The 16,236-nt window shown below is 39.4% G+C and overlaps 1 protein-coding gene across 1 annotated transcript; it reads left to right on the forward strand.

Annotated features, from left to right (window-relative positions):
- The first annotated feature begins 3,604 nt into the window (after positions 1-3,604).
- sult5a1 (sulfotransferase family 5A, member 1) lies at positions 3,605-7,543 on the forward strand. Its single transcript, XM_085773085.1, has 6 exons — positions 3,605-3,820; positions 4,792-5,003; positions 5,717-5,843; positions 5,946-6,043; positions 6,302-6,482; positions 6,908-7,543. The coding sequence occupies exons 1-6, from the start codon at positions 3,682-3,684 to the stop codon at positions 7,078-7,080; spliced, it is 930 nt and encodes a 309-aa protein (XP_085629211.1). The 5' UTR covers positions 3,605-3,681; the 3' UTR covers positions 7,081-7,543.
- The last annotated feature ends 8,693 nt before the right edge of the window (positions 7,544-16,236 follow it).

Genomic DNA, 16,236 nt, shown 5'->3' on the forward strand with positions numbered 1-16,236 from the left:
TACTTCTCTATATGTCTTTCACTATTTTTCACTCCTGTTATTGCTCTTATGTATTACGTATGTATTACGTAAACATAATCCTCTAAACTTGAGAGACAAGAAAAAAAGAGAGTAGTGCTCTTACAAATTGGGACAGCTTGTTTGAAAAAGAAAAGTATGTCATAGTTGTTTTTCATGTTGCGTTCACTTTCACCTTGGTGGAATTGGATGTATTGAGAAAATGCTTCTCGTATTTGAAGAATCCTGCTCCAGTATGTTTTAGCGTTTCAGGGACAATTTCACAAGTTCAGTTGATAACAACTTGATAATGATTAAGATCCAGAAACCTTGTGTGAGACATCACCTGTGAAAGTACTGGTTTATTGCTCCTATACCAACACAACAGCCTTATCTTCAAGGCTGCTCTTCTAATCATACAATAAAGATCATGTTCCCTAGTAAATGACGCACAAAATCACTATACCGATAATTTGATTAAACAATGATGATGTTTAGGAGAACAGCACTGGTGTAAGCCCTGTTTCTGTTTTTGTGGTGGCTTAGCAACAGTAGTTGTGTTACTATTTTGTTAACGTCTGCCGTTCTGAGTCAGTGTTTTATTTTTTATTTGATTTCCTGTTAGTGATCTGTGTTGTTATTTTGTTTCTCTTTCCAGTCTTCCATACTGTACATATTCAGGAAATCTCCTGTTATGTCCTGTCTGATCAATGTTTAGTGTAGAATAATCGATTCACAGCCGTGCTGATCAGTTCAGTATCTACTGTGCATGTCCTTCAACCACTACTAACCTTAAAGAGGAACTATGCAGGATTTTTTAAATCTTAACTATGCTACATTTTTACCTTAATTAAACAGCTTTGGGGTAATTGTGACGGTTTAATAAATGATGGAGGCTCTCTGCCTTCCACCTTGTGTCTCTTGGCTTTGCAAGATCAGAGACGCCGCCCCGGAGTCCCAGCCCTCATCTCTGCGCACCGCGACACAAACGTGCTACGTAACCCGTAATCTCTTGTTTATGACTAATTAAACTACACAAAATACATTAACATTGTATAACATTATCTACCGCTCTATTGATTGATTTCTCACTGGCTTCGTTGTAAACAAATGCACATGGCCAGGAGGAGGGTTAGCAAAACAGCATAGTTCCCCTTTAAGACTGAAGTGAAGCTTTGTTCACCCATCAAACACCATTTTAAATATTTTAGGTGCATCCTGAAAAGAAAAACTCACAGTAAAAACTGTAGGTTATATCTTTATGTCATATTAAATAAGTTAAGACCAGATGGAAAAGTTAGTTAAAATTTGTATTTTTTGCACATAAATCCTCATAAATAAAATAAGTCGTAAGCTCAGTTCCCAAAATGTGTTCTTCTGTCTTGCTTTAAGCTGGCACGTTACACTCACATGTTTCCAACACACTGATATAGGCAACAGTTGTTACAGCAAACCTCAGCGGTTGCTAACTTCAGTGTTACCAACTGTTTACACACAGAGCAAACACACACAGAGCAACATTAACATTGTGTCACTGACCACAACAATGCATATAGGTCCAATATTTGCATTTTCACTTCCACCAACTCCTGAAGGAGAAGTGTGACTCTTTTAGGCAAGGCAAGGCATCTTTATTTATATAGCGCATTTCATACCAAGGCAACTCAATGTGCTTTAGATAAAGACAAAACATTTAAAAAGAACTGCATAAAGACAATTTTTTTTAAAAGGAAAAAAATTGTAAACATTAAACATAGAGTTAAAAGCAAGAGCAAAGAAGAATAAAAAAGTATTAAGTTTAAAGTTCTTAAAAAGAGCTCAGCTATAAGCACATGAAAAGAGAAATGTTTTTAACCTGGATTTAAAAGTGCTTATACAGTCGGGGCTGACCTGAGTCAGTAATAGATTCAGCTGCGTCTGTTCTGTTCAGCTGGTTTTACCGCAACCCTAAGGCCAAGAAAAGCTTCTTATTCTGCAGCTGTGTGAACCAAAATAGTATTGATGAGGTTTATAAAACCAAACTGAGTAGCTGAGAAAGCGAGTGAGAAAATGAAGAGCGGCACAAGTTCTACTGTACTTTTAAAGCTGAGCTGTTGTGTGCTGCCGTCTTGGCCAGGTCACTCTTGGAAAAGAGGTTTTAAATCTCAATGGGTTTTTTACCTGGTTAAATAAAGGATATTGATTGATTGATTGATTGATTGATTGATTGATTGATTGATTGATTGATTGATTGATTGATTGATTGATTGATTGATTGATTGATTGATTGATTGACAAGAGTAAGTCATGTTTGATATTTTGTAAATATCTGAAGAAATAAAACAACTCTAAAACAAAGAGTCACTTTTCTACTTGTACTTAATGATTATTACAATGTCTTAATCAGCCAGCATATTGTGGTGGCTGATAAAAGTGACCCTAATGAGTTACTGTAATCCTCAGCAAGGGCGACTCCCTCAAAATAGTAAAGTTTATTTATATGGCATGTTTTATTAAAGGGACAACGAGGAGTTTTGGAAAAGCGAAGCGTTTTCACACTACATTTATGAGCCTCTGTGCGCACCGTAAAATTCTTTTGACCGGCGCAAGACAGACTCATGTTTTCATTCATCAATAATTAAAGTTAGAGGTTCAAAGACGATCACATACCGTTGTAGTTCCGACCATAAACGGCGATTCAGCTACGTTATTCTCATGACTCGTTGCGAAACTGAAAGTAAAGAAACGCTGGTCGGATCGACCAGCATCTCCGCCACCACTAATAATAACAAAATAACGATAGAGACAGAATGATATATTTATCGAAAATGGGCCCATTAACAAGTGTGGGTAGCGGAGATTCATCCACATTAACGTGAGACTTTTTTATAACCGATTAGAAACTCCTCGTTGTCCCTTTAAGTAAAATGAAGATTTAATTACATTTTGTTTTTCCCATTAGCTAAAGCAGAAGTAAGCGATCCGGTCGTTTTGGCTAACTTCTTGTCAGCCGATGGAGTTAGCAGTCCCCGCCCTCGTCCCTACGTCACCACATTCTCGCGCATCCCTTGGCTGCACACACAGAGAGGACTGCCCCTTTATGCCGTTCTCTCTCCTCATTGGATAAAGGTTGTAGGATACAAGGAAAGTTTTCTCCTCGGCTTACAGCAGAGCAGAGTGACTGACAGACCCGTGTTTCAGACCAAACACTCTATATAAGTGATTGCTGTCGGAAGATATAAGACTTATATTAACACAAACATTCCGCTTACTTCTGCTTTAAAGTGCATTTTAACCAAACAAGTCATAACAACATTGTAAAGTTGTAGAAGTGCCTGATACTTGGTGTAGGTGGAAATATAAGAGCGACCATTTAACGACAGACGACACATTAAGGACCAGCAAATATATACTGCAACCCCCCCCAACACCAGACAGACCATTACACACGTAATTGCAACATTTATGTCTTTCCTGTTCACATGGCTCACTAGCTCATGCACAAATCAATCTAATCTGTGTTGTAGTGCAAGATACACCCACTGTCTGTCAGAGTTTTTTTCATTTCCTGCTGCCAGACGGTATTCATCAGCAGGGCCACAGAGAGGTACACACCAAAGGAGAACAACACGAACAAGAGGAAACTAGAAAACAGAGAGAGAAAGAGAGAGAGAGAAGCAGTGTGTACTTACAAGAGGGTTGGATATGGCCAGACTGGATGTTACAGAGATGTTTCATGGGATTTCATTCCCTGGACATCTGCACACACAGGAATCCTTACAACTTGCTCTTAAATTTCCATTTCAGGACACGGATATCCTCATCGCATCCTATCCAAAGTCAGGTAAGTGATGGCAACCATATGACAGAAGCTGTACCTTGAAATGTAGTGCAAGTAACCACATTAGTGTGATAAGAAGCTCATTGCTGAAACTGCACGGTAACATTTTGACTGGCATTTACATCCTGACTGATAACTTTGCAGTGTGAGCTTCTTCTTTTTTTCTTTTTTAAGGTTCCTTTTGGTTTTTTTAATGGACATTTAAGCAGAAGGTGTGGCTGATCTGGTTACAGTGAAGACATGTAGAGTAATGAACTAAAAAAACTAACAAATGTGATTTACATTTGTCACAATGACAAAACAAACTGGGAGAAAACAGACAAAGGATCCTTCTGTCACTAACAGACCAACCGGTTAGCAGTCACCATGGTAACAGGAGACGTCCCCATGAGAGCACTGTTGCTGGACGGCAACAATACCTGCTTAGGTTCCAGACTAAGGGTTATGGGGTCATGTTTCGTTTGTGGACATCGTATCAGTTTAATCCAAAGAGAACCATTTGTATAAATGAACGAACTTACAATACTGGAAATGTGAACCTGTGAAATCCTTTAGAGATTAGACCTCAGTGTGATTCATTGTGTATGGGGTGTGGGGTGGGGTTGTGCAAAATATTTGATTCGTTCTGTTATTATCTCATAGCGTGGTGAATTTGCAGGTCACAACTTGTCCACAAGAGCGTTTTGGAGTTGTTGGATTGTGTATTTGATGAGTTTGATGAGGGAAACCAGGAAACCCCATGAGCCTCCGTAGCGTAGCTCTGAGCAGCTCACCGCTCTGCTCCGCCGTTCTAAGAATAGCTTGCACTGACAATTAAAGGTAACGAACCTACTGCTATGACTATAGGGATTATGGCAATGGGCCAATTTGCCAAAAATGTTCAATTATCCCTTCAATCAATAAAATCTCATGTGAAGTGCTGTCCCCAGTTAACAAGGACATGACAAACACACACCTCTCTTTCCTCTCCACAGGTACTACATGGATGCAGGAAATTGTGACCCTCATATCCAGCAGAGGGGACCCACACCTGACCCAGACTGTCCCAAACTGGACCCGGGCCCCATGGCTGGAGCAATTTTACTTTGCTGCGGTTTTGGAGGCCTCGCCGACCAAACCTCGAGTCATCACCACACATCTACCTTATCACCTACTGGGCCCTGCACTCCAGGGCTCTAAAGCCAAGGTCAGATTCACATGTTTATAAAATATTAAGACCACAAAGTTTTTTTTCAAGAATGGATACACACATCACCACAAATGTAAAATGCAGTCTCTAGTAATTTGGTACTTTGTGTGTACTTTCTGCTTTTTCCTTGTTTACAGTGTCACTAAGCAAGGCAAGGCAAATTCATCTGTTTAACTCATTTTTACAAACAGTTTGTCTCAAAGGGCTTTACACTGCATCACTAACCCTAACCCATCCTCCGCCCTGAACGGCTGATGAAAAACTTTTAACGGGGGAAAAATTTGAGCAACAGAGGAGGAATCCCCCACCCATGACGTGCAATAGATGTTGCATACAGACAGGAACACCAGGCTGCTGTGTCCCAATAAAAACAAAATACATTTGGGCCAACTTATAAATAGCAGACCACAAAATACAGTATCTGCACTTTGCCTGTGTAGTTACTGCGTTCTGGCTTGGTGATCGGCATGCTGTCCACCCTGCACTTACTAACCTGCACCATAGGGAGAAGAGAAACTCCACAGTTAAAATTAAGAGGTCAACGTCAGGTCAAGGCTAGTTTGTGACATAGTTGTGGCAAGCCTAGGCCAAAAATGTAGTAAGAACCAGTACAGAGTGATATCAGTTTACTGAAGTTACCTGGTGTAAAAGTCAAAAGTGAAATATCCTGCTCCTCAACATCATGACAGCGTTGCTCTTTGTGATCCCAGGTCATCTACATTAGCAGGAATCCTAAAGACGTGGTGGTGTCCTTTTACCACTTTCACAAGATGGCCAACTTTCTCCCCGAGGCGGGAACATTTCCAGAGTTTATAGATCGATTCCTGGAGGGCACACGTGAGTTGACATGTCATTTTCTTTGTTTATTTAATAATTTAATTACAACCAAAAGTATTTAACCTGAACAAACATATTTTTTCCCACACGTACTTTTATTAGTGAACTTTGGCTCCTGGTTCGACCACATCAAAGGCTGGACCAGTCAGACAGCAACTATGGACAATCTGCTTCACGTCACGTATGAAGAGCTGTCACTGGTAAAAGAGAGAAGCGATTCACACCATAATGATACTGAAAAAACAGTACAGTTTCTTATAAAGTGCTTATCTCGTTCCTCAATCACAAAGGCTCAACTGGAAGTTCATAAAATGCAGTTTAGTAAATGCTATTCACTCTGCAGTCAACTAGTCAAAAAAGCTCACCACAGTACAGACACTGAAGCCATGCAGTTTTGAATTTCCATTCCTTTTTTGAATACATCTTAATATTATTGTTCCTCAACTTCCTGCTGTCAGGACCTACGTGGCGCCATAAAGAGGGTGAGCTCTTTCATGCAGTGTCCCCTGGAGGAGGATGAGCTCAACAACTGTGTGCAGTACTGCAGCTTCAGCAGCATGAAAAACAACAACATGGTCAACTACACGCTCGTCTCTGAGGAGATAATGGACCACAGCAAGGGCTCCTTCATGAGGAAAGGTGAGGTTCTGTGCTATTATGTGCAGAAGCATCAAACATGAATCACTGATTACGTCCTATGTCTGACAACATGGGTCCAAATGTAAAAAAAAGTCAGAGTCAGAACTGCCCAAAATATCCCAAGGTCAAGACCATAACCTATAGTGGCTTGTCTGTTACAGTCTTACTGTCACGATAAGTTCACTATACTAGCTTCCGGCTTAAGTTTCATATGTATAGAGTATAGAGGTCAGAGTAGTTCATTCTCAGGAAGTGTGCAAAAATACTTCCTTTAACAAATAGATATACAGCTGAAGTGTCACTTCACTCTGTCAACAGGCCTATATGTTGAATCATGGTCAGTTATTCCGTTCAGCTGTATACATGTGTACATTTACCTGTAGCACATGTTTTGCTTCATTTCATGTTCACTTCCTACAATCCAGGTAAAACTGGAGACTGGAAAACCATGTTCACAGAGGAGCAGAATCGAAATTTTGACACCATCTTCAAGTCCAAAATGCAGGACTTCACTTTGGATGGCGAATCCCAGGGGAGAACACAGAACTCCGAAAAAAGTGAAGTTAATGAGGTTGGGAATCATGTTGCCGGCTGTTAGACGTATCTTTAATTGTACTGTATATGATATACACACAGCTCTTACACATAAAGTAATTTCATAGTTAGATAACGGGACATTTTAATTCATTCATTTTCGAGTAGTAAGCTTCTATACCTTTTATGTTGTTTTTGCTTTGTATGTATGCATGTATGTGATCAATGTCATGAATGTATGAAAACAGATCACGTCCATCTCAACATCTTTTGATGGATAACCATGAACAAAATCAAGGTTGCAAAAAAAAAAAAAGTTCAAGGTTGCAAATGTGCTATACAAGCACAGAAATCGTCATGTTTCGTCATGTAAGTGGCACAACGAGGGGGAAGGACGGGTCAAAGGTTTTAATAAAAAGCTGCACATCCAGGGGGCTGAGTCGTCCTTGTGCATCCTGTCACAGGCAGAGGAAGGTGTTGTCACACCCGTTTCCACACACCGGAGTGCTTCTAATCCTATTGAGTGACTTATATATATATATGGCTAAATAAACAGTAGGCTACAAAGACTGCAGGACACATTGTGCTCTGTGACTACAAGGATGAACTCTGATAACTGGGATGAAAGGATGCTTAAAATCTGAGGCGTTCCAGGTTGTGTGATAAAACTGACAATATAGCACAGTAAAAAGATGAAATTCAAGTCCCAGGTGGCACTGATTATTATGTTAATCTAAAAATGATAAAAACATAAAGAGTTTTTACTGCATAGCTGTTGCTTTTATTCTTTTCTTATTTTTTTTTATTTGATCAGGTAACTGTTGCTGAAGTCCTCAGGATCACATTTTGCTGTTTCAGTATGGGAGAATTTTATCTTAATCACTATCTTCTCCATTTTCACCTCTAATTCCATTGTTGTAATTAAAGAAATTGTTTGTTATAGTCTTGTCAACAGCAAGCAACAACCTCTGGCCAAATAGTAAAGTAGAATGGTTTTGGGAGCAGAACTGTGGTTTAATCAAATAAAAGTTTATAACAAAAAACAAAACAAAAAAAAGAACGTGTTGTTAATGCTGAGAATACACCTTGTTAAACTTATGAGAAATTAAAATGAAGAAATAGGACTTGACGATTAAAAAAGAGGGCTTTAAGGAAAAATAAAACATAATGCTGAAGCCACAATACTGACAAAGAAAAACATATCTCCATCTTCTGCAACACAACAGTCTGATAACTGGATAATGTGTGAATGAGCAGGTGCAAAGGTGTTCCTAATAAAGGAACAGACAGTTGTTGGGGGAATTACCACTGATCGGAGCAGCTCTCACATGGCTATTTCCCACTGTGATACATACTGAAATGAATCACTGTCTAGTTGTAAAGTCACATTACTATATTTAACAAAGTCAACGAAAGAGGAAATGAAATGAAGGAAACATTTCCATCGTCATCTTTGACCAACACAAGTCGCTTTAGCTTACATCATATTACACCACCTCCCCCACAATTTGGGCTTTAGAAAACACAGTAAGAGTGTTTGGTCAATACCACACAGTCTTTAATCAACCTTGACAAACAATACATTGTCAGAAAGCTTTAAGGTTCCTGATTCAATCTGTGCAGAGCATTGTATCCACAGCTACAGCTACTGACGATAAAACACATGTGCTGCAACATGAAGTCTTGTCTGTGCATCACTGGAAGAAGTTGAAAACCATTGGAGAAAGATGAATGTAGTTACAGTAGAGATTCAGGCCAGTGACTCTCAGATCAGAGAGATGGGTGGTGAATTCAGCTCAGCTCAGTATAAGGGTTTTTACCCGTGTTGTAAAACAGATCATATTTCATCCTGTTGCACAAACAGTGTTGTAAGATGCTATGTTGTAATGTGTGTATGTTGTTATACTCAACACTGCTAAAACACTCAGTATTTACCTTGTCCTCTGTTGTCTCTGGACAGAGACTCAGTTCTATGAGGTATGAACTTGACAAGATGTTGGACTCTCACCTCTGAGATTCTAGTTCACGTTGACATGGTTTCTGGCGTTATTTCTGCACTTTTGTCCGCTGCACATTAATCTTCCCAGTCTCATGCTGTACAACCTCCCACAGGCTTCATATCTGGAGACAGGAGAGCAACACTTAAGTTCACTGAACATGCTTCATGATCATACAATCATCGATCCAATCATCGGCTATACAGCTTATCCACACTTGGTCATGGGGAGCTGGAGCTAATCCCAGCAGACACTGGGCAGGTTGCCAATCTATCACAGGGCCGACATGTATCCACAAGTTTCCGAACGTCATCTATGGTCAAACCCAGAAGCCGGTTTTGCCGGTTTGGTGGAATTGTACGTTTACGTTTCCATGGTTTTCAGTCGTTGTCATAGTTGCGGTAAACGCATGGATCTATTAACGCTGGCTTTTAACACGGATGTCAATTTGTGTGATATCCACTGTTAAAAGCTGGTGTGATGATCCATGCGCTTTACAGATTTTCATTGAAAAAAATAAAAATAAAATAAATCCATGCATTTACCAGGACTACCGAAACCATAACGTACAATACACCGGAAGAGCAAAACCGGCAAAACAGGCTACGTTTTTGACGTTCGGAAAAAGGTGGATAGACAAACCTAATACACTCATATTCATACATAAGGGAACTCTCTAGAGTTAATGTGCATGTCTATAGACTGTGTGAGAGTTGATGAACCAGTGTGAGAGAAGGTTTTTCTTGGTGTCATGGTGCATCATCCTGCTGGAAGTGGCCATAAGTAGTATACAACAAACAGTTGAGTTTTGGGCTGTTCTCACATCAGAAGACAATTAATCATTGTCTGGTTGTGAAATTACCTATATTTAACGACATCAGGTGAAAGAGGAAATGAAATTATGGAAGTGATACCATTTTAATTTGTGAAAGAGGTTGTGCTTTTGTTGACCTTTCACTACAATACATCCCACCAAAGGGAGTCTCATGACACATGTGGGTGGGACCCACATGTTTTACACTGCCAACTTGTATCATCAGAAGAACAGACATGTCCTGTGATTTTTAGCCTTCTATGATCATATTATTCACCATGATTCACCATGATTACATCTGCCAACACTCCCGATTGTGCATGCCATAGCCTATTTGAGCATTTTATAAAAAACTAATGCAATAGTTACTTTTCCTGGTATTTAGCTACCTTTATAATGTAGTATTTCAGTTACTAACTCAGTTACTTTTTGAAGAAGGTAACAAGTAACCATAACTTATTACTTTTTAAAAGTAATGTGTCCAACAATGCGCACTGCCTCCGGTAATGCCTCAACGGTCTATCCCGGTAGTGCTTCACAGCCTCGACCAGCAGCAGCAAGCCTCGCAGGTGTTTCTGGTAACAGGAAGCTTTGCTAACAATATCTGTCCTGTCCCACTCAGGGCCGGCCCCTGGCATAAACACTCTATGCGGTTGTTTAGGGCCACAGCTGTTAGGTGGGGGGGTCACATGATCAGAAAGGTACCGGGGTTCATTCAAGTCATTTAAACATCCTGAGGTCTGCACGCACGCTATGAGCTTTATATGTAATTTGAAGTCAATATTCAGCTTCTTTTATCTCACATTTGAGACATTTGGTGAAAATAGAACGGCAGAATGACAACATTTGTGCTCAAAAAGCAATCTTACAAAATGTCATTTTAGACTTGTTTTCTACACTTATCTATTACTGTATTCATATCCTATTTCAAGCACCAAAACAGTTCATTCTCATGACTGAAGATTTGTTTTCACAAGGGATTTGAATTTTTTTCAAAAAGCAGACCTCAAATTTCCAGCATTTGGCCTAAATTATTTCTTTCTACAGTGTTCTAGGACAAACTGGCCTCAGTGTGCTTACAGCGGAGGTTCTAATATTTAGACATAAAACACTTGAGTATTGTTACATCTGCAAGTATCTTAAAAAGATCAATTTAAGAAAATATGTAAAAGTCGAGAAAATGGCCTCAAACCTCAGAGGGCATAAACACGTCTGTATTCAGTTTTAACCAGTGATTTGGTGTTTGCGCTTAGAGTGGGACACAAACAAAAATCTTGTTTAGGGCCACCAAAATCCTAGGGCCGGCCCTGGTCCCACTGTCCTACTGTCGCACATTCGCACACACTTTCCATTCACACACTTTTCAGTCACACAAAAGCACTGTATTTGCACTGAGTGAAGCCACCACAAACATCAGTCGCGCGGCCATGTTCAAAGTTACTTAATGGCCATAGCACTATTTCCAACATTTGCTTGGTCCAATTCAAGGCTCTCCATCAAAGAAAAACCACACCAGTGTAAATGTGCTTTTGTCTGACTTTCTTTCTTTGACTGTATTCCTTCTGCTGAGCAACCAGGCTTTCTCTTTGTAGTACAATCCACTTCTGAACCATGTTTAGGGTGCAGTTGCTAGGAGACTCACTGCTCCTCCTCCTCCCCCTCCCTGCCTGAGTCGTGAGGGTAAAAGGCATCATTACCTGTGGGCCAGCGCAGGACTGTCACTGAGCTGATGGCTTTAATCTATGTTGTGTTATCTCATCTAGTAATGGCTTGTACCGCTCAGCATCATTTATTAAATTAGACATTCCACGTTAAAATACAGAGCGAGGAAAGAAAGCTTTTAGTTTCTTTGCCCCGGATAAGTGGAATAAACTGCAGGACTCGCTAAAACTAAAAACAGTTTATTTCAGTGGAGTCCTTCAGGAGCCTTTTAGACTTTGTCTTTCATACTGAGTGTACATGCCTTCCCTGAAGCTGAGACCCTTAATTACAGTATATGCTGTTCTCCTTGTGTCTGCTCAATGTACTTCAAATTCTGACATTACCAACTTGTTTATCATACTGTGTACTGTTTGTTTGCTTGTTTTTGTGCTTGTTTGGTTGGTCGGTGTTGCTGTAGTTGTTCTTATCTTTGTAATCAGGCGTTCCCTGAATAAATAAAGGTTTGAAATGAAATGAAATGTAATTGATATTTAACTGACATGAAAGAGTAACGCACAACAGCTTTAAGTCCTTCTGTCAGTGCAAAGCAGTTTAGGATCCAACCAGGGAGCTACTGTATTTTCCACATAAAAGGTTGTACAGGCCTTAAATACCTTTTTTACTGGTTGTAAACTTTAAGGAATTACCTTTTAAATCAAGCAGGGGTAAAGCCTGCTGGGGAGCAGAAACCCTTTTATGTTGCATTTGGGCTGGTGTACTCTAATGGTGTGTGTTTAAACTGAGTCGTGTTGAAGCTAAACAAAAGAAAATACTAAGCTGACACTGCTTGACCATTGATTTTGTCAAGCTGACAGCTTAAAACAGATAAACACAACAGCTTTGGGGCTGTGTTGGCAGATTGTTAAAATCAAAAGATACACCGGTAATAAAAAACAGCTTTTAGTTACAGTACATCACAGAACAAATATGGTTCAAGTCTGTCCACAGGCGTTGGAGTGTAGGCTACTACTGTCTATATGAAAAAACACTTTTTTTAAAAGGCCTTTCAGCTCCAGGGGGAGCTGATAAATTGTGTCATGCGAGGCAGAGCTGGTTGGGGCTGAAGACGACATTTTTGAAATTCAAAAATATCTGGATGCCAGGCGGTGAAGATTGGTGAGCTCATTCCTCAGCTGTGCTAGAGGCTACGCTGAACTGTCAACTCTGTGGGCAAAAATGTAAACACCAGGTTTTAAAATTGCGCTTGTCTTCGTGTAGTTCATGTTTGTGTGCTAGGATCTGCGTGCAACTTGTTTATTTGCTCATGTGTGTGTGGATTGATTTGCATCACATGTGGTGTGTGCATGTGCTGTCTATTTTAACAGTGACGTCCTCCAACCACATTTGAGAGAAGTAACATTTAAACTAATTTTCAAACATAAGATAAGAGTGTTGTCTCTTGTCTATCCAAAGCATTATCGAAATTTGACATGCACGCTTCATAAAAGTTTGATAAAAGATTATTCCATCAAAGATTTTCTTAAAGGCCAGATGGATGTGTGCAACTGCAAAGTGGATTTTTGCTGTTTAGAAAGTCAGGAGGACGAGGAACATGTTATATTTAATGTGTTTGTAGTATCAAGTTCCTTTTTTTATACATGAGTAGTTCGGCTTTTTTTTTTTCTCTTTCACCTTCTGTCACTGATCTGTTTGATTTCTGTTAAATATGTAAAGAGTAATCAAATTGACAAGGGCTCTGATGAGCTGTTGAATCAGCTGCTAATAAAGTCCACACACACACACACACACACACACACGTGATGATTGCATTCTTTGCTGTGCACTCACACTCACAGTTCGGCCAAGTGAGAAGCCACTTCACACCTCTTATATATCAGACTCTGCTGAGGGGAAGGAGGGTGAAGGGTAAAGCTGCTGTCAGTGTTAATTGCTGCAGATCAAACAAGAGCATATTGTGCTCAAAACTGGAAAAATATGTTTTCAGACATTTATAAACAGAAAGGGTTGATAAATCATAGCTCAACTCCAAACAGACAATATTAGACGAAAACATTTTTTGTCTCTACCTCTGCCCCACAGTAGTCTTTCTGTTGAGCATCCAGTTTGTGTTTTTCTGTTCAGCTCCATGCCCACAAGAGTAAAAGAAGAATTTATGTTAGTGCCTCATCTGGCCACTGGGTGGCCTTATTTAACCAGTGCGCACTTCTCTGGTGAAGGCATTTAGGAAAACCCACTGTCTTCAGTTGGGCAATGTTTCTATGAAGCTTTATGTACACTGGATCCTTGAGCGGTAGGAGTGTTGATCTTAACTTTATTGTGAGGATTTTAAAAAAAGTTTTTATACTTCAATCTTTTTACAGATTGAAAGTGAAGCTGCTCCTGTTCAATAGAAGGACTCCATCTGTCTGCAGCTTTGGACCAGCTCTGTAAAGTTCAGTCCTTGTGTATACAGTATGTTGCTGTTGATTATGTAGATGAAAGGGGAGGAAGGCTGCTTCTCTATAGAGCTGCTGTGCACACCTTTTCTGTTTTGCTCAAGTATGGTTACCTGACAGACAATGAGGAGATACTGTTGGTCTAAGATGTGCACACAATAAACCTCACACTATTACATCCATTCATGACACCAGATTGGCCATGAGAGCACAGAAATGATACAGTGTCTGCACTCTTCCTTCAAATAATTTCTTCAAAAAGCTTCCCTCGGGGGAAAATCACAGAGCAGAACCTCTCTATACGGAAGAGCACCTATCACCTAATTTATGAGGCAGCTGAACGTGCTTATCTTAAACCTAATTATATACGCTTTTCATCTGGCCAAATGTTTTCTTGGTATATTCATTCCCATATGTACAACTGGAAAAGCTTTACTGTGGCAACTGTATGGTTTTTTTTTTTAAATATCTCCACATGTGTTTCTGTGAATGGATGAAATTGCCCCACAGTTTTTTTTTATTGAAATGGCAAAAAGTTTTAATTATAAACATCCGAGTCGCATTAACGCTGACAAGCATTCGTAGAATGGTTATGACACCAGGATATCTGAAGGGAGTCGTGGCATGCGGCCATGCCCTGGACAAGAGAAGGTGTGACAGTCGTGGCATTTGCATGGCATTTAATGCCTGTCAGCACCATCAGCTTCCCCCATTGTGTCAGAACCTGAGCAGGCACCTAACAGCTGCAGAGGATGCAAAGTAGAAAGGTTCACACACAGTGATTTATGTGCATGGGTATCAAAGAGGAACATGATGTTCACCATGAAGGGTGTAGGGAGGGAAGAGGGGGTTGAGGGTGAGAAAGAAATGATAATTTGAGATTCAATCATTTGCATGAAATTGCTTTTTTTTTTTTTAAGTGACAAAACTTTCCTTTTTAACCACTGATTTTTTTTTTTTTTTGCCATTGTTGCTGCCAATGGACAGACCTAACCTTGATTTTTTTTTAACTTTGCTCTTTACTTCTCTCCTAAATCATCGCTGTAACAGTCTGTGGCAAAACAGCAGCACATCCACTGTGGAGCTGTTCAGTGAGCTACTGTACACCCACTGAGGTTGAAATAAACTCTCCAACTGAGATAGAGGAGTTTTTATCTGGGAAGTTGGATTACGATAAGACTTGGAGGCTTTTTGACCGGATTAAACTAAGTTCTGCAACCAATGTCAATAAAGTTTAAAATGTTTGGTGTTTCTCTTACAAATTCCTGTCTTGTATTTTGTTTGAGTAACAGTTTAGCCAATCACATGGCCTTTATGAGTATCTCTGTTTTGTTTGGTCTTTAATAAACATCCACATACATCTCACATTCATATGAGACATATTCAACCTCTGTGGACATTTTCAGTTGTTTTCAGCAGTGATTTTTATGAGCACTTTTTGACTGTATTGTATTCATTTATTAAACTGGTCACACAGAAATTGCCCAACCCTTTCAAGCGATTACCTGCACTCCAAACTCCAAATTCGGTAAATCTGCTTTTAGTTTTTCTGCTGCATCTACCTGTTTAAGAAAATGATGAAAAACATCTTTACCTTTTGAACCCAGCTGCTTTTAATGATGTCTGCTAACATGCTATGTTCAGTGTTGTTGATGTCTGAATGTGCTTTTGTTTTGGATTGTGCTCCTTGTCTTTTTATTCTGCTGTATTTTTTGTTTATGGATTGTGTTTCAATTATTTTAATTTGTCTCCCTGCTGTCAACATAATTGAAAATGACGGTCTACCATCAGTACTACATTTAAATAAGGTTAAATGAAATTAAATATTTTCTATTTTTCTGTATTTTTTTTTTTGGTAATGTATTTGGCATTTTGTATTACCTTTGTATTTATTGTTTTTAGCTGCACAAACCTAAACCTGTGAGAAATGCTACATGAATAAAATTTATACACTTACTTACTAGTGGTGAAGTGTGAAAACTAACAGATTTTGGGTCAAAGGTCAAGGTCACAGTGAGTGCAACTCATGAATGGTTTATATTACATTCACATGATTCGGAATAAACAGGGATGTAGTGCCTGAGGCGTAAACACTGTGAGGCAGTAATTCTAGTTTTTGTGCATTTACTATTTGCTCTTTAAGAAAATATTCACAAACAAAAGTCATGTAATATCTTGATATGGACATGTGGATGCGTCTGATCTGCAGTCAACATGATAAAATCTGCAGTCTTCTTCTGTATCTCTTCAATATACTAATAATTTAAGAAATGGAGGTGAATAAACACAATGAGGAGAAAGATCAGCACAGA

The sequence above is a fragment of the Trachurus japonicus genome, chromosome 3, assembly GCF_045865225.1.
Source record: "Trachurus japonicus isolate A0001 chromosome 3, Traja_1.0".
NCBI lineage: Eukaryota > Metazoa > Chordata > Actinopteri > Carangiformes > Carangidae > Trachurus > Trachurus japonicus.

What these genes read in the sequence shown, in the direction of transcription:
- sult5a1 (XM_085773085.1), top strand. Translation starts at nt 3,682, where the DNA reads ATGGCCAGACTGGATGTTACAGAGATGTTTCATGGGATTTCATTCCCT. An exon ending in TCGATTCCTGGAGGGCACAC is followed by an intron (nt 5,844 to 5,945) that starts GTGAGTTGACAT and finishes TACTTTTATTAG; the next exon opens with TGAACTTTGGCTCCTGGTTC. An exon ending in CGTATGAAGAGCTGTCACTG is followed by an intron (nt 6,044 to 6,301) that starts GTAAAAGAGAGA and finishes TCCTGCTGTCAG; the next exon opens with GACCTACGTGGCGCCATAAA.